This window comes from Nicotiana tabacum, chromosome 3, assembly GCF_000715075.1.
Source record: "Nicotiana tabacum cultivar K326 chromosome 3, ASM71507v2, whole genome shotgun sequence".
NCBI lineage: Eukaryota > Viridiplantae > Streptophyta > Magnoliopsida > Solanales > Solanaceae > Nicotiana > Nicotiana tabacum.
In genome coordinates, this window is record NC_134082.1 from 128891927 (window position 1) to 128915918 (window position 23992).

At 37.0% G+C, this 23992-nt stretch overlaps 2 protein-coding genes across 3 annotated transcripts; both read right to left on the reverse strand.

Moving 5' to 3' along the window:
* Positions 1–1129: 1129 nt before the first annotated feature.
* Positions 1130–7329, reverse strand: LOC107829384 (splicing factor U2af large subunit A). The gene is made up of 13 exons (XM_016656854.2): positions 7112–7329; positions 6091–6371; positions 5713–5820; positions 5002–5072; positions 4315–4385; positions 4191–4235; positions 4029–4088; positions 3370–3430; positions 3171–3283; positions 2329–2775; positions 2092–2227; positions 1914–1981; positions 1130–1605 (listed from the first exon to the last, which is right to left on the reverse strand). The coding sequence occupies exons 1-13, from the start codon at positions 7172–7174 to the stop codon at positions 1468–1470; spliced, it is 1662 nt and encodes a 553-aa protein (XP_016512340.2). The 5' UTR covers positions 7175–7329; the 3' UTR covers positions 1130–1467.
* Positions 7330–15576: 8247 nt separating this feature from the next.
* LOC107829383 (uncharacterized) lies at positions 15577–23751 on the reverse strand. 2 transcript variants are annotated; one of them, XR_012707831.1, is made up of 13 exons: positions 23231–23751; positions 23071–23139; positions 22836–22943; positions 22236–22310; positions 21577–21741; positions 21095–21130; positions 20725–20831; positions 20505–20576; positions 20026–20074; positions 19302–19891; positions 18263–18498; positions 18062–18182; positions 15577–16097 (listed from the first exon to the last, which is right to left on the reverse strand). XR_012707831.1 is itself a non-coding variant. In XM_016656851.2 (13 exons), the coding sequence occupies exons 1-13, from the start codon at positions 23603–23605 to the stop codon at positions 16026–16028; spliced, it is 2046 nt and encodes a 681-aa protein (XP_016512337.2). In that variant the 5' UTR covers positions 23606–23751; the 3' UTR covers positions 15577–16025. The 2 variants fall into 2 exon arrangements, 1 of the variants encoding a protein (XP_016512337.2); XM_016656851.2 differs by having other exon boundaries at positions 18263–18469.
* Between the last annotated feature and the right edge of the window lie 241 nt (positions 23752–23992).

Genomic DNA, 23992 nt, shown 5'->3' on the forward strand with positions numbered 1-23992 from the left:
TCTGAAAAATATCAACAGCCAGTTTATCTTGTATAAATAAACAATTGAAGAATTCTGACAACAGCACCAATAAAATTACCAACCTTCTTGGGTCATCGAAAGTTTCCTCCAACTCTCATTTTTACAACAAAAATTCTTCAATACAACTGCATATGATTTTATTACACCTTGAGACATATCCATTTTCCAGACCGAACATATAGATACTAGATTTGCATCGAATTTGTGACATTTAAAATAATGCAAATAGCTGAATTAGAGAGCGTAAGAAACAACATCATCAAGGAGGAAAAAAAATACTAAGAAGGCTTACCGTTTGAAGAAATCGGAAGCACATCGAAGCCCGTTATAGCTAATAAACCACAATAATACAAGGACCAATGTATCTAAGATTGATCAAGAAAAATCCAAATCGAATAAATCAGATCCATTAAACACTCAGCAGTTGGAGGAATCAATAGGTAGACATAACGAATAACAGAAACTGATAGAAAGCAAAAGGAGAATCAGATCTAAATTGAAAATGTAAGAATACTGAAGAGACAACGTTCCCACAAGTCAAGCATGTACAGACCAAAAGTGACATTGTACACATACACTTTCCGCTGAACCCAATTCATTCTATACAGAGATTCAAACAAAATAATTGATGATTTTTGGTTTTATACTTTTTTGGAGTCGGACTCAAATTCGCTGGCCTGTAATGGTTGAATCTTCCTTCCTGCCGCCATTTAAAACTGAATGCCTCTCCGGAGAAGACAACAAAATTTGTAATTCATAAAATTGATGGTTACGTATGTAGAAAAACTCTACTAACATAATGTTTAATATCATTTCAATTTTATACGAAGTTTAAGTCTATTAAAAGAAAAAGGTTTTCCGACGATCCGAACCTAACGCCTTGCTCCGATAATAAGTAAAAACGCCGCCCATAAAACAGTGGTTGGAACAGGCCAGTACATGAGCAGTAATAGAAGATGTAGTCTACTTTAAATTTCCCTATAGTGGGGAATCATTAACCTGAATCGACAATTTGTTACTGCTCTCTCATTTATCATCACAACAATTTCACTCTGTAAAATCCATATAGCATATCATCCAAATAGACAAAATGTTATTTAAGCGGCACTAGAAGAAGTAAAAACAATACATTACACTAACAAACAAAATTGTTCTTCTTGGCTAGGGAACAATGAAGTACATGACAACCTGGGTCTATACTAACATAATTATAAAAACATACAAACAAGCCAATAATTATTCCTGTTTGATATTTTACACCAGCTTTGACCACACAAACAAACTTCAAAACCAGAACAACGTAGCCCAAAAAGGAAAAAGAAAAAGGAAAGGTAACAAGGCGACTATAATCCCTCATTCCAAGAGGTGATAATTTCTAAAGCCATGCAATAGCTCCCCATATAGTAACACTCTGGAGGTTATCTATCATAACTATAGTGGTTAGAGCTAAGCCTCATAGTCTCCCTCAGAGAACTTGTTCTCCGGGTAGAAGACAGCTACAACTTGGTTACCACCGAATTTTCTTCCATTCAGTCCTTGCCGAGCTTTGCTGGAACTGTCGACATCTGCATACTCCAAAAATACCTGAAAAAACAACCCGGAAACTAGTTTAGCAATTATACATTCAGAAGTACAAACCACTAACACCAAGAGAAAAAACAGTACAAACGTATTGAAGCCCTCTTGCAATGTTCCAAGTCAGGCAATACTTAAGGAAGCAATAATAAATAACAGAAGTGAAAAACACCAAATAATAGTCATTTTTCGGCAGGTCGCTATAATGAAAGTAAGATACAAGCTGAATCTCCTTATTTCCAACATATACAGGACAATAATCAGATTATAAACATAATTAATCTTGATTATGGTTTAAGAGATCAGCAGACAGGTACCTTTCCTAGTCCAGGTGTAGGCACACCATTAGGATTTGGACGTGGAATGACAACATTTACTAGAGCTCCTGCAAAGTAGCCGTACAAAAAAGCATATACAGGTTAAGATTCCAAACTCAAATTCCAGCCATAAGCTATGCTGAATATAGGAAACAGAACACTTGATATTACTACTCACCGAATTTCTCACATTCAGTCCTCATATCTTCCAAAATATCTTGATAGTCATCATCATCATTGAGCTCATCCACAGTGACCACTTCAGTCAAGCACAAGACCTTCGTTGCTAATGCACCAGGTTGTAACATGAATCTCTATTAAAGAACATGACAGTGAGAGTGAGCTACGCAGTCCCTGTATCAGCATATAGCCTAAGAACCTGAAAACTGAATGAAAGAGCACAGAAATATCTCACCTGCAAAGCTATCTGCTGTTGTGCATGCAACAATACACTCTCTTGCTCAGGGTTGGGTTGGGTTGTGCCCTGGTTAGCACGCCTAACAGTAAGAGTTTTATCGCCCATCTTAATTCCATTAAGCGCTGCACAAGCAATATCAGTAACAGACACATCCTGGTACACACAAAAAGCATAGCCTTTTGAGTTCCCAGTTTCTCTATCTTTGACCAGATCAAATCCTCGAAGTTGACCAAAAGACTCTAAAAGTTCCCTGATTTGTGATTCTGTAAAATAGTAGGGTAAACCACCAACAAATATGCGATCAGGACCTTCAAGCCCTCCCGAAGAACCTGGTGTTAATCCAACAGCTGCAAGGTTGAGGTTAGGGCTCGGTTGGCTAGGACCAAGAGTAGCAGCCAGCGAAGGATTGTAGTCACTGGGTCTTCTAACCTTAACTGGTCCGCCCTGAGCAAAACATACAGTGCAAAAAGAGCAAATAGCAATCAGAGTCGGAATAAATTTAAGGACATTTGCTTGACACAAAAAAACATGATGCTTTGGTTATATGTTATCGAACACCCGAAACCCCCCATAAGTAATACATAAATAGTAACCAACGAAAAAGAACAGGGTTTGCAGATTCCAGCTTATATAATGGGATGGGGCGAAGGGATGTTAGTTTGAAACTTCTCCTTGTGCTGAACAAGACTGGGAGGATCAGAGAGTTGGTTAGAATCCTGTGAAAACTAAAATCTAATCCTGTGAAAACTAAAATCTTTCCTTGCTTTGCTTTCTCTTCAATAAACTATGAGTAGAAAGCTAACATACAACACCTATTCAAGTCATATGGCATTTAATACCTCAAAAATGACACCATCCAAAGCCATCGCGTTACTAGCCTCCTCTACAGATCTCATTTCAACAAAAGCAAACTTCTTCTCGTGGTTTATATAAACATTGACAACAGCATCCCCTGAAAATTTCAAATAATACTATGAGCATCAAAAAGGTAAATTTAGTGATAATAGCGAGGGAAAGCACATTAATCCTCGAACCAACCTGGACCAGCAGTGTTTCCTCCAATTGCATACATGACATGACTAAAGAAGGTAGCAACAGACTGCATGTAGATCAACAGTGAGCCAACATAAAAAGTACTCAAAGATACGCCACAAACAGAGAGTAATAAATTACCTAAAACCATAAAGTTAGTAAGTTCAACCCTATGATAATCTGTAATCTTGGAGGGCGAAAACTTGATTGTTACTTACACATACACACATAAAAAAGCCTAATTTGTCCATCATAGTACGAAATAATTGCTAACAGTGAACAATGAAATGTCACCCATTAATCACAGATATCAGAAAAGATCTACATCTCACTCTAATAGGACAAGCAAATTTCCTCTTTTTTTTCTCTTTATCAAGTTAATGCAAGAAAGGTTCTCTCTAAGGATTGTAAACTGAAGGGATATTCTCCCAAAAATTTACATTTATTTGCATTAGAGTTGTTTCTAGTTACTATATCTACATAAGAATAACAATCTAGCCAAAAAATGATATGACTACGGAAGGTTCCCATTCTGCAGACATCAGTAAGTCAATGTAAAGTGCCAGTGTTGATGTCAAAAAGTAATTGCAACGTACTGGAGAAGATGTGCAATGTCACAAAAATATGTATACTATCAGCCCCCACAGTAGGAGGAAGCCTAATACCTGTTCATTTGCAGTAGGAGGAAGTCCACCAACATAAACTCGCCGAGCATGTCTGGTAGCCTGATAAAACATCGTTCGAGGATATACTCAGGGTAAAAGAAGATGCCATTAGAGAGAGAGAGAGAGAGAGAGACAATAGGAAGTGACCAACAAATTATAAACCTGCTGTGTCATTGCCTGGACTGGCATCATCGGGAGAGCTCCAAACTGAGAGAAGCCACAGAACAAATAAATGAGAATCTCAATAAATCATTGGACATTTATTAAGAAGGGTCCATGACAATACCTGGCTTGATGCTAAAGGAAACATGTTAGAAAACAGTCCAGGAATTGCTGGGTTAGTCCCAGGAACTTGACCTGCACAGATGAATGAAATAGCATCTTATAAAATGAAAATAAGTATATACTTCAAATTCTAAGAGCAAGTGAATATTTATACATAATATTTTTCTTCTTTCAATATTGTTGAAAAAATAAGACTTTGTAATCCAATCGAAATAAAACAATTGAAGGGATGGAGATTTTTACAGTGTATTCATTACTAGGGAATATAATTGTAAACTACCAAGATAGCAATTCCTTGTTGAAGATGAACAAGACCTGTATCGATTCTTCCTTGTACATATAAGCTACAGAAGTCGGCTCACGCCCATTGTCAGCACAGTGGGGCAAGTAGCCCAACATTGCCTTCTTAGAACATAAGACAATACAAAACAAACAAACAAACACCAAACACAACAAGAAACCAAAACACTCTCAGTCTCGGAATTATTTCACCAAGTAAAAAGTAAAGAAAACCAAAAGAGCTAATCTATACCAGAACTCTCTACCGATATAGGTGGAAGTCAAAGAACCAAAAAGCTTACCAAAATGTAACCATGCATTTTGATACGAACTTCCACACTATGTCCAAGAAAAAACATGACAGATTTCAAGATACTTTTAATTGTAAGAAAACTGATGGGACGTGTACCTGCAGCATCAGTAGCGCCTGGTAACAACGCAGTGGTAGGAGGTGCCATATCAAAACCACTTATCCTTTTGCTGAAAAGAAACATCGTTAGTACCAGTAGCAAAGTCATAAATTGGTAGCAAATTTTAACTTTCGATGATCTATATGGATGTTAGCAGCTCACTGGGACATATGTAACACCAGAAAGGTTTCAACCAGATAAACATATGCAATAGAAGGGCATGACTACAAATCAAAAGGAGAAAAAGACGCTCGTAAAAGAAATACAATACAAGGGGCAAGACCGAGAAATCACAAGCATTAAAAAGGACAAACAGTCAGTATCGAATACATTTTCAGTAAAAAGAGCGAGGATATCAAAGTCATCATAGCAGCTTTAACCTTTTGCAATAACAAAGATTTTCTGTAGCCAAATACCAAATCACCAACTCACAAGGCCAAATAACAAAATTTTCAAGTACTGTCTTTAATCCAATTCCATCTATAACTCTAGCACTCATTATTCCCTTTCCAATTTGACAGATCAAAGAGTACAATGACCAGTCTCACCTGCATTCCCGCAAATAACTATTTACTTCATGTAAAGGAAAAGCCTAACGTAACTAAAATGTCAAGACAGAAAACATTCATGAAAGAGCATTAGGACTTCAAAATTAACAAAAATATAATATCTCAATGCTCCGATAAGAAGATATAGGAGCAGCTGTAAACCTCTTGGATGGCGACCGTGATCGAGATTTTGATCTATGCTCAGATCTACCCCTTGAGATAGGTCTATGTCTACGTCGATCCTCTCTATCTTTGTCATTGTCTCTTCGCCTGCAAGGACGAATGAACAATCACATCAAGATACAGGAAAACTCGGAAATTTGGTAGAATATTAAATCAAAAAGCATCAATTGCTTGAATCTCATATGAAGCTCAGGCTAAAGTATATAGAGTATAGCAAACAATGACATGAAAACCAACAGAATTTGAAGTTAAAAATCAAAGGAAATGATTCTCAAAATATAAATATCACTAATACCATCACACAAAAAAAAAAACTGAAAGGAAGTACACATTATTAATCCAACTAACAGAACTTACCTATCATAATCTCGACTTCGATGAAGATCATCTTCATCTCTATCTCTGGTCCTCTCCCTCTCCCTCCTATCACTCCGATCCCTATGACGATCTCTGTGATGACGATCACGGTCCTTCTCCCCATCTCTGTCCCTATGCCTATCTTTGTCCCTTTCCTTCACTCTGTCCCTGTCTCTATCTCTATTCCTATCCCTGTCCCTGTCCTTATCACGCCCTTTGTCCCTCTCCTTATCCCTGCTTCTTGATGAGTCCCTTTCATTCTCATGGTCACGAGAAATATGCTGGAAGAGGCAAATTGGTAGCAGAAAAGGTTAGTGTGTGATGAAAATTACAAATTTTACATATTGAAACAAAATCTTAGATTATTATGACATAAAAGAACAAATCTAAGGATGGGAAACCATCATAATCTAATACTTGAAACTGAACAAATTGAAAACTTTAGAGCACTAGAAGCCCGTATTAATAATTTGAGACAAAAAAAGAAAAATAAAGAGCATGAATCAGGAAAAATATTTCAGATACCCAACATCCAACATGTTACTTACAGTATAACTACTCCCGTATCCCTGTTAAATAACACTATCACTATTCAAAGTGCCGTTTTTCAAACATTTCCAAATACTTTAGACCATGTAAATGGTGACTTACATTACTTTTGTGTAATTTCTAAGGATGTAATTTCAGCTCAAAACATTAAGGAATGAATAACAAGTCTAATTGGAACTATTGAGTGCTATCATAAAGCTTTGGTATTGGCTAAGTCACAACTTGGGGATTATCAGGACCACCATTGAGTGTAATTCTCTAAAGATGTAATTTAATTCCAAAAGAACTCTGATTTTACACCAAAAAGTTGATGTTTTTATACTCATGTTTTCAAAGTTATCGACCATCAATCAATCAAAAATATCTTAGTAGCCCAAAACATCTCTGTGGATTAATTCATCACCATTACAAGTTCAAATCCAATTTAAAAAATAAAAGCTTTAAATTGATCCAATAGAAATAGAGAGAGTACCTGACTGTAAGGAGAGGCGCCATTATTGTCTATATATACTCCATTGCCTTCATAGTCCTGCATCGTTACACTCTAATTTTTACTTGCTCTCTCTTCCTCGCCTTGAGAAAAAGTAACACAAAACTAGGGCTAGAAAAGAGTTTCACCCGTTCACCGTTTCTGTAATTGGGAATAGTCGTCCAATTGGGATTTTCGTAAAGGGTACAATTGTATATCCAGTCCACTTTACCGAATTGGGATTTTGATTTTTGCTTAAAAGAAAATCAAATTTATTAATATAATGTTTTTGATCACTAAGTCAAAAAGAATTTTGTGTGCTAAAAACTAAAAAAAATTGATGTACGAATTCAATAAAGAAGAAGAAGAATAAGATTAATGGAAATGTTAATTAATATAATTCTTTTGTACTGTATTTCCTTACCACTTTCTTCATTTTCAAAAAACACTAAGAAATTTTTGGAGATATTGAACACTTGAACCATTGGGTAATCAAGTTAATGGGTACTTATAAAGTTACAAAATATGTATTTTGATTTTGTCGGTTTAGTTCTAATATTTTTCCCCAATTTTTTTCAAAGCATACAAAATATTATTATATTTTGATAATTTAATATCATGTCAATTCAAACCAAAAAGAAAGATCGATGTATATATAATATGTAAGTGTGTAAGAAAAACTAATGTCTACGACACAAATCATTAATCCTTTTTTGAAGTTTTAGTAATGATTGTACAATAAAATTAAGGAGGTTTTTAAAAAAATATTATATACTGGAATAAAAGTAAATGTTTCACTTACTTGGAATAATTTTGAATTAGAGTTTAGAATTTCTATGCCAAGCGAAATGGTAGTAAATGCAAGCTAAGGGGTATTATTATGTTTAGCCCAACCAGAAACTATTTATATTTGATAGTCGAAAAGGTGTATAATTTTTGTATATAACACACATAATGTGTGTATATATATATATATTTTGAGAGCGGTTATTCAGTGTCATTTTCCCTAAATGCAACTTGCAAAGTCTCAATAACGTCTCAATAATTGTAAATAGAGAGGTTTAATAACTTCGGGTTAGTAATAACTTTACAAATGATGCTTCTCTTTGATTATTTGTTTTACCACAAAGTTCTTGTAGGACGGAAAATGGATTTTAACAAATTAAACCTAACTCTTTAGCATATTGTATGCAAAACTTTATGGAATTACGAAAATTATAATATTCAGCTCAAACAATGTCTGCCATGTGAAGAGAGTAGAAAAGTTGAACTAATATTTTAGTAATTGTAACACGCACCATACCAATGATATGAAAATGAAAATTCAGTGGATTCTGCAAAATAAATAAGTTACAACATCTAATACATAATAAGTCGGTAGATCGGACCATTTAGTCGTCCTAATTACTGTATCTTTGTATGTTTTTATTGAACTTTCTCCTTATCATCATTAGCTTAATTAATTTTACCCACATTATTTGAGTCGAGACTGAAATTGCAGAACCGTAACAAAGACAAATATAATACAAAGGTTTTCTTTGTTCCCACCCCAATACCTAGGGCCCGATTAAATCCGGATTAGTGATGAAAAAAATCCTACATTGGGCTCTCTAACAAAGACGACTCTATACTAAGACTTGCAAAAGAAACTTCTGATTAAGGATAAAGAAATACTTACTAGTCCACCACAACCTTAGTAATCTAATACAAAAGTTAACATAACAACGAGAAATTTTCAATTGGGATTTTTACATACCTATACACTATTGGAAACTTTGTTACCCTCCTTACTCAAGTTTCAAGTTAATTATCTCCTATATACAAATTTACCAATTATATACATTTATATCCCTTTATATTAGGAATCAATTATTTCTCGTCCTTATTCTTTCTCCCTCATGCTCTCTCTCTCTCTCCCTCTCTCTCTCTCTCTCTCTCTCCCCCCTGCGCACTCTCTCTCTCTCTCTTTACGTCTCTCTTTATCTCTCAATCTCTAATTTAAGTAATTTAGAGCAAAGGAAAAGAGAGCAGCAATTCCACCAGTGATAGCCATTTAAAAGCTTTGAATTCGAATTTGGGTTTTCAAAAAATATTATTTGTTTGAATTGGGGGTTGTTGCAAACAATTGGTAATTCTCTCTACGTCTCTCTCCATCTCTCAATCCCTAATTCCAGTAATGTAAAGCAAAGGAAAAGAGAGCAGCAATTCAACCATTGACAACCATTAAAAAGTTTTGAAGCTTTGAATTCATTTGTATAGTTGTAGTAAAATTGTAGAAAAATTATATTTTGTTGTTTATATATATATATATATATATATATATATATATATATATAGCTATTGAATGAAAGTTGAACAATATTGTATAAAAATTGTACTTAAATTGTATGATATTGTAGTTGTATAAAAATGAGTAGAAATAATATATGAAAATTGTAGATAAGTTATTAATAAGTTGTATGAAATTTGTTTTTACTATGTATAAATCAGATACAAAATATACAAAAGACATATTATATAAAAATTGTACAAACTTCTTGTTATTCCAAATTGAGCAACAACCAAACCACAACTTCTACTGGGTAAGAACCTAGAATTGTCGGAAAGGCAGTAATCGGGTGGTGGGAGGGGAACAGAATTTGGTGTTCGTTCACATACTGACTTTCCTGACCAGAATACTCTTTGTGATTGCACTTCTTAATTCTTACAATTACCATAATTCTCTTTCTCGTTACTAATTTAATATGCAAGTAATTAAGCTTTTTATATTATCTTATATTGACATGTGTGACACAAAGGAATAGGATTGCTCCTCAATATTCTATATATTTCGCTACTTAACTTATTGAGGAAGCTTTTTAGTTGTAACCAATTACCAGGCATTTCTGGAGGAATGGGTAGCTGATGCAACTCCGAAGAGAACAGTTGCTAGGTGGAGGTGGTATGTTCAACAATGGTTTGATTCTTCTTGTTTCTTACAACGGGGTTGCCCAGTAAGCTTAGAAGTTTTGGCCAGAGTTGTTCACACGCTCGAAACGCAAACCAAGGTGGAGATTGAAAATGTTGGTTTATGTTTAGTCAACAATGGCATGCTGAAAATGTTGGTTTATGTTTAGTCAACAATGGCATGCCAATTGGAAGAGTTGGTGGAAAGAGTTGGTGTGGATGCTAGGAGGAAGCTTCCTCCTTTGATGTCACCCATGACATCAAGAGGAGGTTTTTACCTCTATAAATAGATGCACTCTTTCACTTGTAGAAATCATCCCAAAATAATACAATACATTGTGGTGAGTAGAGAGTTAAGAGAGAAATTCTCTTAAGTGTAATTGGGAAATCTCCCCTTCCTTTGTTAATATTAAAAGGGCAATTGTTCTCTGGTGGACGTAGGATTATTTTGATCCGAACCACGTTAAATCTTGTGTTCTTTCTTTTACGTTTCAGCTAACAATTGGTATCAGAGCGACAGGATTCTTTAACGATCCAAGGAGGAAGAACAAGCAAATATGAGTTCCATGAATTTTGAAATTGATAGATTCAATGGACGCAACAACTTCAATATCTGGAAGATCCAGATGATGGCGTTACTGCGGAGGGAAGGTTCAATCCATGCTATTGACGGAAAGTATCCTACGGATATATCAGCTCCCGACAAGGAGAAGATTGAAGGGGATGCATTGAGTGCAATCCAACTATCCCTTGCACCTAACGTGCTTTGTGAAGTGAGTACGGGTACCGAAGAGACGGCCAAACAGTTGTGGGAAAAGCTAGAAGGGCTATACCAAGACCGATCAGTGACAACAAGAATGTTGTTACAACGGCGTCTTCACACATTTAAGATGGGGTCAGGTACTTCGTTACAAGATCATTTAGATGCATTTAATAAACTTGTCATGGACTTACAGATTGCAGGAATTATAAAGGAGGAGGAGACGCTTGCATGTGCTTTGCTATTTTCATTGACTTCAGGATATCGTGATATTGAGAATTCAATGATGTATAGCAAGGAGCCTATCAAGCTTGAGCAAGTGCGGCAGGCACTTAACTCTAGTGATGTGCGGAGGCACATTGAAGGAGATAGAGATGACCAGGCAAGTGGCCTCTTTGTAAGAGGCCAGACTAACCAACAGGGAAAGAGCAAATCAAAGCACAGATCAAAGTCTCGTGTGAACAAGAAGAATACAGAGTGTTGGGGTTGTGGCAAGAAGGGGCACTTTGAACGAGATTGTCTAATGTCAAAGTCCAAGGAAAAGGTGAGTGCATCTACAGTTGAACAGGTACATAATTTTGATAATGATTATGTACTAACAACATCGTGTAATAATAATAGTAGTTATGAAAACAAATGGGTGTTAGACTCTGCTTGTACTCTGCATATGACGTTCCGAAAAGACTGGTTTAGCAACTACGAGAAAAGTGGAGGAACCGTAGTAATGGGCAATAATGCAACTTGTGCAATAGTTGGCATTGGCTCAGTTCGGGTTCGCTGCCATGATGGAATCGTGAGGACTATTACACAAGTCCGTCATGTTCCTGATCTGAAGAAGAATTTGATCTCCTTGGGTACTCTGGATGAACAAGGCTATAGGTACATGAGCGAAGCAGGAACTATGAAGGTGACTAAAGGTTCTTTAGTCATGCTGAAAGGCAAGCTGGAGAACGGCCTTTACACATTGGCCGGAAGCACCATTGTTGGCTCTGCAAATACTTCTACTGTGCAGTTATCTAATGATGACAAGGCAAGACTATGGCACATGAGACTGGGTCATATGAGCGCACGTGGACTGGAGATGTTGAGCAATCGTAAACTTTTGGAAGGTGGGAAGATCAGCACGCTTGACTTCTGTGAGCACTGCGTTCTAGGGAAGCAGAAGAAGGTCAGCTTCAGCACTGGCAAACACAAGACAAGAGGAGTGCTAGACTACATCCATTCAGATTTATGAGGTCCTTCTAAACTTCCATCGAAGGGCGGAAAGAGGTATCTTCTTATTTTTATTGATGATTTCTCACGAAAGGTTTGGGTGTATTTTTTGAAGGCAAAAAGTGATGCTTTTGAAGCATTTAAAGAGTGGAAGATTTTGGTTGAAAATCAAATGGAGCGGAAAATCAAGTATCTTCGCACAGACAATGGCTTGGAGTTTTGCAATGAAGAATTTAATGAATTCTGCAAGGTTCATGGGATCTCAAGACATAGGACTGTCAGGCATACCCCACAGCAGAATGGAGTTGCCGAGAGAATGAACAGAACTCTTCTTGAAAAGGCTCGTTGTATGCTCCTACAAGCCAAAATGTCCAAAGTATTTTGGGCTGAAGCAGTTCACATTGCTGCTCATATTGTCAATCGATCTCCAGCATCGGCAATTGACTTTAAGACTCCGAATGAGGTATGGTCAGGTGAACCCTCTAACTATTCATACTTACGAGTATTTGGGTGTCCAGCTTATTATCACGTTAATGAAGGAAAGCTTGAACCAAGGGCTAAGAAGGCCATATTCGTAGGGTATGTGGATGGAGTAAAAGGGTACAAACTTTGGTGTTTGTCTTTACTCAAATTTATAGTTAGTAGAGATGTCACCTTCGATGAATCCTCTATACTTGATCCTCGTAAAGTTTCCGTGGAGTTTTCAGGAAACAAGAACAACGAGCAGGTGGAGCTTCCGGTGGAGCTTGCCAAGGAAAAGGATCAAGAGACTCAGGTTAAAGATGAGTCAGAAGATGTAGGCCTTGAAGAACTTGCTGTCAATGAACCATACACAATTGCGAAGGGGAGGGAGAAGAGGCAGACACGAGAACTGGAACGCCTTATAAATCAAGCAAACTTGATTGCATATGCGTTCGTAGCTGCACAAGAAGAGATTAAAGATCTGGAGCCCTCCTTGTATATTGAAGCAACTTCTTGCAAGGATGCCGCACAATGGCGGTTAGCCATGACTGAAGAGATGGAGTCTCTTCACAAGAATCAGACATGGGTCTTAGTGAAAAGACAAAAGGGGAAGAGGACAGTTGGATGCAAGTGGGTCTACCGAAAGAAAGAGGAATTCCTGAAGTGGAAGATGCTAGGTTCAAGGCGAGATTAGTTGCAAAAGGTTTCAGCCAAAATGAGGGAATTGACTACAATGAGATTTTCTCTCCGGTCGTGAAGCATAGCTCAATTCGCGTGCTACTAGCATTGGTTGCACAATTTGACTTGGAGCTTCAACAGCTTGATGTCAAAACTGTTTTCTTACACGGTGATCTAGAAGAGACAATCTATATGGATCAACCTGAAGGTTTCCTAGCTGAGGGAAAAGAAGATCACGTATGTCAACTAAAGAAGTCTTTGTATGGTTTGAAGCAATCCCCTAGACAGTGGTACAAGAGGTTTGATGCATTCATGACTACACATGAATTCTCAAGGAGTGCATTTGATAGCTGTGTGTATCACAAGAAGATGTCTGAGATAAATGCTTTGAAGAAACTGTTGAGTAAGGAATTTGACATGAAGGATTTAGGAGCTGCAAAGAAAATCCTTGGTATGGAGATTTCAAGAGAAGACGATGTTGTACATCTTTCTCAGAAGAGGTATATTGAAAGGGTTCTCAAGAGATTCAATATGCAAACGTGCAAGCCTGTAAGTACACCATTAGCTCCTCATTTTAAACTTTCAGAGTCACAAATGCCTCAGTTCGAGGATGAGGTGGAGAATATGTCAAAGATTCCTTATGCCAGTGCAGTTGGTAGTATTATGTATGTTATGGTATGCACACGTCCAGATATTGCTCAATCTGTAAGTGTGGTAAGTAGATACATGTCCAACCCAGGAAAGAGGCATTGGGAAGTTGTCAAGTGGATATTGAGATATCTCAAAGGAGCTTCTGATGTTGGTCTTACTTTTCGAAAAAGTGGTACAGGTATTTCAATTCTCGGTTATGTGGATTCTGACTATGCAGGAGATCTTGACAGAAGAAGGTCCACAACTGGATACATCTTTACCCTCGTTGGCAGTGCCGTCAGTTGGAAGTCGACTCTGCAGTCAATTGTCGCTTTGTCTACAACAGAAGCAGAATACATGGCAGCAGCGGAGGCGGTAAAGGAAGCTATCTGGTTGAAAAGTTTAGTAGCGGAATTGAGTTTGGTTCAGCTGGAATCAACTCTTAGATGTGATAGTCAGAGTGTTATTCATCTAATGAAAAATCAGAGATTTCATGAGCGCACTAAACACATTGATGTCAGATTTCATTTTATTCGAGATGTTATTGATGAGGGAACTATCAAGGTCGTGAAGGTTATCACAGACGATAATGCTGCAGACATGTTGACCAAGATAGTCCCGCTCGCTAAGTTTGCACACTGCAAGGACTTGGCGGGGGTGTGCATCAACTGATGCAACTCCGAAGAGAACAATTGCTAGGTGGAGGTGGTATGTTCAACAATGGTTTGATTCTTCTTGTTTCTTACAACGGGGTTGCCCAGTAAGCTTAGAAGTTTTGGCCAGAGTTGTTCACACGCTCGAAACGCAAACCAAGGTGGAGATTGAAAATGTTGGTTTATGTTTAGTCAACAATGGCATGCTGAAAATGTTGGTTTATGTTTAGTCAACAATGGCATGCCAATTGGAAGAGTTGGTGGAAAGAGTTGGTGTGGATGCTAGGAGGAAGCTTCCTCCTTTGATGTCACCCATGACATCAAGAGGAGGTAGTTTGATGTCACCAATGACATCAAGAGGAGGTCTTTACCTCTATAAATAGATGCACTCCTTCACTTGTAAAAATCATCCCAAAATAATACAATACATTGTAGTGAGTAAAGAGTTAAGAGAGAAATTCTCTTAAGTGTAATTGGGAAATCTCCCCTTCCTTTGTTAATATTAAAAGGGCAATTGTTCTCTGGTGAACGTAAGATTATTTTGATCTGAACCACGTTAAATCTTGTGTTCTTTCTTTTACGTTTCAGCTAACACAAATAATGAATTGGAAACCTTTTAAGGTGGATTGTATATATTTTGTAAACACAATTTAGTTATGCCGGATAATTAACTAAACATGGACATTTAGGATAATAAAATTTTTAATAGTGTATAGGTATATAAAAATCCCTTTTCAATTGGCTATGCAATTGCAAAAGCAAACCCGTAATTTTCGTTTGCATGCGCTTGCTATTCCATATTATAGGTTCTAAAATAACCCTGATCTTTATCACGCACAAAATTAGTAGTCAGGATAAATTGGCAGTCTTAGTAGTCAGGATAAATTGGCAGTCTTACCATTCAAAATAAGTCTTCATATTTGAGTTACCCCTTAAGAGAAGCTCATGTAACATATATACAAACATGGATGCTCAGAGATCTACTTGCATCTCTTTTATCTACTAGTCCTGTTGACTACCTTTTAGCCTGCAGATTTTTGACAACTGCACAGAGCCCTGGTAGTGGTAGTGGTGAGTGATAAGAAAACAAGTAGAAACATCTGAAGCAGGCACAATGAAATATCCTATTCTCAACACAAAAGCGGCACAACAATGCTATATATCATTGTTAAAATGCAGTAACTGTTATACTTCTTAAGAGTAAAGGGAAACGTTCAATTTTAAATGCAGTAACTGTTTCATCATTGTTTAAATGCAGTAGGCGATCATAAAACTAGTACCAACTTGGACTTCTTCAGTGAGAAAGAGTTTGATTAAATGGAAGATCTACATCTTGTCCAACATATTTCTGATATAGAGATATCTCCTAGACTTTCTCACAGAGGAGCTGCATATAGTTGCAACGCAAAGGGCTTCCCACCAACAGGCTGAGACATCGTATAACCCAAAAAACTAAACAATTATACTTCTTAAGAGTAAAGGGAAACGTCCAATTTGCAGCTTCTCATCGTTGAGAATTTCCAACTACTAACATGTATTTCGGGTGACCTGTACAACTTGAATTAAAAACCGCAGACTATGATGAACTGCCATCACCACTTCTCAAAACCCATGCTGAATTTTTTGATTCACATAATTCCTGCATAACCTGCAGAAGCATAGAAAAATATTTAGCATCCCGGCAAGTCAACAAAAGCTTTTCTATAATCTAACACGGATAGGACAAAAGCTTGTATTGCAATCTGACGGACTGACAACATTTCACACTACCATCGAAGCAGCTCATTCACAATACAAAATTCAAAGCAACATGAAGGATCCTAGACCACAACAATGCAGTATCTCAATAGTATCACTTAACATGGAATTTGGTAACTGTTACATTTTATATCCTATCACTGATGTTGATTGTTAAGCCTAAGAAGAGAAGGAGAAATACCAAAAGGAGGAAAAATGGAAAGAAATGGGGTAAGAGGATCAGAAACAGGATACTGTAAACATCTGTCGTACATCTGCTTGTGCTGGAATACATTGACTTCGTGTAATAGCATGTAGGTTCAAGCTCATTTGAAGCCCAATAACCATCATAGATCACGTCGGTCAGCACACGCGCAGGATCATGGCAGCATTACCACAGTATTGCTAAGATCCAAATTACATATAAGAAGTGCAAAATAAGAACCCTGACAGCAGTCTAGTAGAAAAACCTAAAGCCCAAGATACAAACTTTCCACGTCATAGAAGAGAACAAAAATGGATCCTGCCAAATGTTAATGTTAGCTTTGCAGTTTTTGTTTCTTCTGCACTATATTTCTTTTGTTGTTTTTGTTTCTTCTGTATGGATAATTGTAAAATTTACAGAACAACTACTTTTAGAGAACCCTTCATTCACCTTTGGAGTGAAACATCTAAATGATTCATACAAACAACCCAGACTAGTTTGGGTTTAGGCACATTTGATTGATAGTGTTGGTATAAAAGGGAGAACTCTTGATTATATCATAAAGCATAAAGAGGATGGAAGAGGGAGATACACATGAAACACAATAGTAATATTCTCAAAGAGACCACTTTTACATAACAACATTACAAGGGGTGCTTTTATTGGTGTCGAGAGAAATTCTAAGACTCATACCTAACAAATGATTTCACAAACACTATGAACTTAACCACAATAATTTTAAAGGTTATGCACCTAGGACAACTAAAAACACATGAATCTAGAGCTTAAACATTTAAGTTTACTATTTTCAACATCCCCTTAAACTTAAATGTCTTTTCCTACTCTTCATTTACTCTTGATAATTTCAGCATCATTTTCAACAACCTCTTTGTTTATGCCTTCTAAATTTGCCTTCAAACAGTATCCTTGCACGCATCTAGGTAGGTCATCTGGATAAAACTTTTCTCATAATTTCAAATTTTCCATCAAAGCAGAGAAGTTTCAACTATAGGGAATTCATTCAATCTCCTTCTAACTTTTGGCTATTGCAAATACACTCATGGAAGACTTTTCTGTCTTTTTTTCCCGTCTTGTTAAGTCCTTCAAGACTTGCACCTTCTCGATGGTGCTTTATTCTTCAAAACCCCGAAATAATCAGTTTTCTCTTTGAAAATTGCCGGCCTCTCAACAGGTCCTCAAATATGGAGAAGCACCTTCTGTTGAATTACTGAATTTCGCCTTTACACCTACCAGAATCGAACCACCGTTCTGATACTACTTGTTGGAATATAAAGATGGGCCCTTGATAATATCATAAGGCACAAAGAGGAAGGAAGAGGGAGATACAATGGGTGCTTTTATAGGTGACAAGGGAAACTTCTAGACTCATACATAATAAATGATTTCACACACACTATGAACTTAACCACAATAACATAAAGCCATACTTAGATAATATAAAAGGTCATGCACCTAGGGTAACTAAAAAGACATATAAACCTAGACACTTACACATCTTACTATTTTCAATAGGTTGACTAATTGACACTACATCAACTATGATAATAACTGTTCTGATCTTGACTTCAGCAGCCATGTGAAACTCCATACAATAAACTCAAAGAAGACATTCCTTAATTCTCTTGACAAGTAAGAAAAGAACTACTCACCTTTTTAAACTCAATATCGGTAATATCCCTATTCAGTTGCAACTTGGCAGCTTCAACTATAGAGGCTTTCTTTAGCTTTGCACTCGGCCCTTCAGCCATAAGAAGGTCAATTACAACTTTCCTGAGAACCAAAACTATGTATTAGCCACGGGCCTAGGTAATTATCAAGTAGTTTTAGTTATAATAGCAACACTTACTAACCTCAATGCGTCATATTGTGGATTATCTGGTGATGACTTTAAAACATAGACACCATGGATGTTTACAGCAACCTGATTAATCACTGCCTGTATCTCCTCGGGAGGTGCATCATCCACAGAATTGGCTGCAGTTATGGCCTTCTTTGCATCTCCCTTTTGAGACTCAGAAACTGCCACATCTCGCAGACGTTGGCGGATTTGCTGGAAACTGGCAAAATTAAACAATGGATTTCCGATCTGTCAGGGGGTCACAAATTTAGATGGAGGAAATCGTTTTTTTTTTTTAATTTAAGAAAGTCATATACAGTTTTTCCATGAACAGCAAACAACTCTATTAAATCTAAATATCAGACAGGCGAGGCGCAATGGAGTAAAGACAATGGAAAATAGAGTTTTCTTCTATGTTATGATCCATTACCATTCTAGAAAAGTATAGTATAACATAACAGGAAGACAGCATAAATTTTGTGATGGACAATTTCGACCTAAGTACTTGCACAACTCACCTCAACTAACAAGTCAACATAAACAGGACTTTGAAGGACAATGGATTACCACTGCTCAAAGTAAGGTTCTGAGATGATGCCAAAGCAAAGAAAAATGTCCTATAACTAGACCATCTCATCCTTTTAGAAGTCATATTCAGGATGAAACAATCGCCTATTTACACAATCCTTAAGATCCGAAAGATAATATCAAAAGCCATAAAAGGTGCAACAGCTAGCAGAACAAGATTATGAGAGAGAGAGGGGGGGAGAGAGTGAGTGAGCGAGAAACAGAGTTCTTGAACCAAACACAAAGGAACTCCAACAGGTGGCAGAAGTTGGAGCAAGGAGCTTCAAGCAGTTCAAAAAAGCCAAGCACGGAAATGATTGTAAAGTTGCAGAGCAATCAAACCAAGGTCAACAAACAACCTATTTACAAAGGTTTCTGCATTTTTTCTCAGGCTGTAACAATTTGTGTGACTAAGATGAATACCCAAAATCACTGAATGGTAAACAACAAAGGGCAGAAAAGTTCACAAATCTCAGAGATCTCACCTGCAAGCCTTATAGATTCTAAAAACTTTTTGAAGCGCCTTTGGTAAAGCTTCTCGAGTCTTTTCTGACATAGATGTTCGCGAAAGTGACCCAGGAGCGGGTTTACCGCCACCTGGAAGTGCAGGAATGTTGGCATTTGAATTTAAATTCTTCATAGGAGGCTTGTTTCTTCCTCCGGACAAAATACCATTGATCTGTTTCCCCATGCATTCCCAGGTAGCTTGCTGCTCTTTCACAACATCACCATAAAGAACTTCAAATTTCTTGTCAGGATGCTCTTTGAGCTTCCAATCATTCAGGTCAAGCCTCTCAACAGCTAATGATTTTAGTGTTGGTTTCGCAGCTTTAAGGAAATCCAACCTCCTGGCAAAAACTTTCTGCTTAATAATGGTACTCTTGCTAAACTCAAAGAGAATAAAATTCCTTGCTAAAACTTCCAGTCCATCATTCTTTCCATAGATTAATGAACTTTTTGGAACCCATAATCCTTGAACTAATTGTGCGTATCTTTGGAGGACTCTCAAAATTTCATCAACAGGATCATCCAGAGCCAGGTGCTTTAGAGCATCAAAACGATGAATTGGAGGCCCCTGTTGCCAAAAGAACCCAGATTTAGAAATATGCTGCCTTTATGAGTTATCAAGATCATGAGACCTTGTAAACAAACTTTGTTGCAGGCATAAAAATATACAAGTAGCGCATAATTCAAATAGTGGATATTAACCTCAAGAAGCCAAGTTCTAATGCGTTCTTCAAGAGGTAATTGAGACAACCTGAAAACCAAACATTTGACAATTTAGAAGTTAGGAGGCATTAAATGACTGGGGAAAATGTTTAATTTAAGATAGTTGAGAAATACGGCATTTCAAGAACAGCTATCTACTATTCACATGGCTGGGTATTGATAAAAAGAAATAGCAAATATCTGGCTAGAGAAAGATAATAGAAGAATCACAAATGGAAGCAATTCAAGTCATGAGCTGCATATTTATGTCAAACTACATTGTCAAGCCCCAACGAGGTGATTAATTTGCAATTTCAACCTCAGGTATATGCTAAAGAATTGTGGCAATACTAGAGAAGACAGCTCTATGATCATAAATGCAAATAAAAACTTTGGTGTTGTCCTTAGCAGCACCTCCAAAACCTTTCGATGTCAAAATAATCGACGAAGAGAAGGATCAATTAGAGAAGCTGCAGTACCTTGTTCGAAGAATTTTTAATCTGTCAGTATCAGTTGGTCTGCCAGGACACACAGCGTTCAGATAATCAATCCTGTGTATCAAATTAACAGAACAGAAAACTGGTATTAGAATAAGACGGTGGATGAATGTATGCTTTGAGAAAAAAAGCTTCTTATTAATTGTCCTGAACAGAGCAGTTTCTCAAACGGAAAAAATCAACCATATTAGGGGACACATACGGGCTCATTGAAAATGATACTGGAGAGCCTTCCTCCATGGCCATTTCCTGTAGATATCTGGCTGAAATGTCACTCCTAGCTCCATGGTATTTTAGATGTACCCAATGCTAAAACAGGAAATGAAGAAGATACCAATAACTTCTCACAAAGATCTGAATTAACGAAACCGTTTGAAATGATATTTGCGACTGGATGAAAAAAGCTAACTGCTCTTGACCAGATTATAAATAGAAACACTACGAACAGAAATGTCAATCCAAATCATAGTAGATGCAAAATCAGCAGCCACTCAAGCTAAAGAACTATGGAGAGTTATTAGCTAATATCGAAAACTGGAAATTTTGTCAGTACATGGTCACTTTTATCATACCTCTTCAATATCCTTGACATTCCCAGGTGGTTTGTTCTGCACAAAAGGTATATGTTATAAGAATAAATCGAAGAATGGTAAAGCTTTAAGCAGCATTGAGGGAGGGATAGCCTAGTGGCAAAGACCCTCCACCTCCAACAATAAGGTTGGGGTTGACTTGAGACACCAAGTGAGCAAAATGGAAAAGCAGGTATTGGGCTCCAGGGTAGGGGTTTGGGTGTGGAGCTCACAATACTAGGAAAAAGCTTAGTCTTGAAAGTAGCAGAATGATTAACAAAAGAAGATCAATCTTTAGGCATTGCCTTATCATATTTACCCGAAAATGTGGCAAACCTAGTCCGGAACCAAATAGTCCTCCAAATAAAATATCTTAAGTGCTAGCCACTAATTTGTACAATAATATCACATGAAGATTAGTCATAAACAAGGTCCATTCAAATTGCTTAGGAGCTGGGCATCAAAGAGCAAATCATGAAATGAACCTGCTTCTTTGATGGACCCGCAGGCTTTTTTTCCTCGACTTCTTTGTTTTCAACAGTTTTTCCATCACTGCCGGTGGCAATGTTCTTCTTCTTCAACTCACTTTCCTTAAGATGCTGCTGTGATGGTCGGAGCTGTACAACTGCATGAATAGGATTGAGGTGCAACTGCATAACAAACAGGAAGCAAGAGCGTAACTATGGAGAACATTAATAAGCGTTAATTTTTTTCCTTTCAACACAGAAATGAGCTTCCAATTGCTATCAGCAAACTAAGAAATTTTAGTGGAAGTTTCTCATGCTGAAGTGTATAAGAAACGGAAGAATATAATTAAACAAACTTGACAATTTTCTAATACTAAGTAGCAGATCTTGGGTAAATATGAGAGCCAGAAGCATTACAGCAGTTCCCCACTGCATACTTAAGGTAGTGTCAGATTTGACAGCGGAAAATTTGCTTCAACTTGAAGCTGACACAGAATTAACTTGATTAAACTTGAACTTGAAAGAGTAACATTGTTATTGTCCAAATTAGTTTTTGGAAAAGGGCAAAAGCTGGAGATGTATAAGCACATACACAACCTGCGGAAAACTAATTTTCTGTCAATCAGAACTCTATAAATCTAGAAGTCAGAGATGCACATCAATAACAAATGGTTTACCTTATCACCAATGAGGACCCCAACAGCATATCCAGAGGTGCAAGTTGATAATGGCATCCATGATGTAGAAAGGGTCTGAAAAATGAGAAATAATCAGATTATTGGTAAAACAATTAGAACTGTAATTTCTGCTAAGGGAACAAATATCAAGTGCAGAGTTTCCAGAATCTAGATGTCAACCTCCTTATCCTTCACCTAACAGCACAGATGCAACCATGAAGCTGGAAGATATATAATACATGTCCATGAATAGCAAGGAGTATGTCCAAAACAAATGGTATTAAACGGAATATAAGGTGGAGCAATGGATAGACACATAATAAGGAAGATCAGATATTAGAGGAAGTCGAGCAGTTTCATGAACATGGAAAGCAAAAAATATATAGAGACCAACATTGAAGGTTAATAGATGCAACAACAACAGCAACAACATACCCATTATAATCCCACAAGTAGGGTCAGGGAGGGTAGTGTGTATGAAGACCTTAGCTGTTTTCCGATAGACCCTAGGCTCAAGGTTAACAGATGCATGGAAGCAAATAACGCAGGAAATTAGCTCAAAGAGTTACTCTTTTAATTTAGAGGATAAATCGAACGAACCTGCTTTTCCATCTTTACTGCATGAACAGAGTCTCGGTCAAAATTTTTAGAATCAAAATCTACTGCCAAATCAACCTCCATTTGTGCAGTTGAAGGTCTCAATCTCACCTGCAAATATATAAAATCTGATTCAGACGTACAAACTGGTCATTTAAAACCAGCATTTTCTATCTAATGATTGATACTACTGATTTATTTTGAGTAAGAAACACGAAAAGCAATTTTTGTAACTCACCTCTTGACATCTTTCCTCCAATTCATAGGGACGCCATACGGACCTCAACGGATATTGGAACACATATAGCTGACGAAAATAGAGAAATTAATACTTAGCAAATAGAAAATTTTGCAAATTCAACAAATAAACCAGCTAATTAAATAAAAGATAAATATACCTGAGAGTTAGGATCAGAGGAAGGGGTAAAAAACACATCAATTTCACGAACAACTTCATCTTCAACGCTATCAGTATCCATGGTGACTTGTTCTTCTTCTGCCACGTCGTCTCCCGTAGTGTTTTCATCCAATGGAACGTCATCTTTAACCATTGCGGCTCCATTTTCGGCTGGATGATCTTTTACTGAGGGTTTTGAAACTAATTCTTCCTTTTTAGTTGGAATAGGAGGATCAGAAGATGATAACGGTGTTTCAGGTTTGGGTTTGGTTACTTGTTGGGGTTGGGGCTTCAATTTAGAGCTTTTGGGAGCAAAACGGGATGGCCTAGTTGGAGCTTTACTTGGGCCGTCGAAGTCCAAATCCATCTCTGCCATGTTGTCTGCCGGAAAAGTGAACTTCAACGCAAGTACGGCAAGTAATCAAAGGTGAGGGAAGGGTTTTAGGGTTTATTAATTGGAGCTGCGGGACCTCTTTTTATCGTTTTCCTGGTTTTTTGCCATTGTACCCGAGCAACTAATTTGTAAAATATTTTGGAATGTCAAATATTTATTTTATGGATTTAAATTATATATACCAAAAAATTTACATTATCAAACAACTTAACAATAATTACATGTGACTATTCATAAATTAGTGAATTTAGGATAGATGAACAACTAATAAAATGTAAAGGTTTTATCCAATATTCTCTCTGCAAAGTTTTACCTTTTCTAAAGCAAAAACAGAATGAGAAAACTGGCCAATTTTCTTTTTCTTTTGTT

Bases quoted from the DNA above. Each gene is read 5' to 3' on its own strand.
- LOC107829383 (XM_016656851.2), bottom strand. From the start codon at position 23,605: ATGGCAGAGATGGATTTGGACTTCGACGGCCCAAGTAAAGCTCCAACT. The intron at 20,075-20,504 runs GTACTGCAGCTT...TTTGGTTTTCAG, and splicing joins TTAAAAATTCTTCGAACAAG to GTTGTCTCAATTACCTCTTG. The intron at 18,470-19,301 runs GTGAGATCTCTG...TAATTTTGCCAG, and splicing joins AGAATCTATAAGGCTTGCAG to TTTCCAGCAAATCCGCCAAC.
- LOC107829384 (XM_016656854.2), bottom strand. From the start codon at position 7,174: ATGCAGGACTATGAAGGCAATGGAGTATATATAGACAATAATGGCGCC. The intron at 5,821-6,090 runs GTAAGTTCTGTT...TCGTCCTTGCAG, and splicing joins CGAAGTCGAGATTATGATAG to GCGAAGAGACAATGACAAAG. The intron at 4,236-4,314 runs GTATTGTCATGG...GGCTTCTCTCAG, and splicing joins TTCCTTTAGCATCAAGCCAG to TTTGGAGCTCTCCCGATGAT.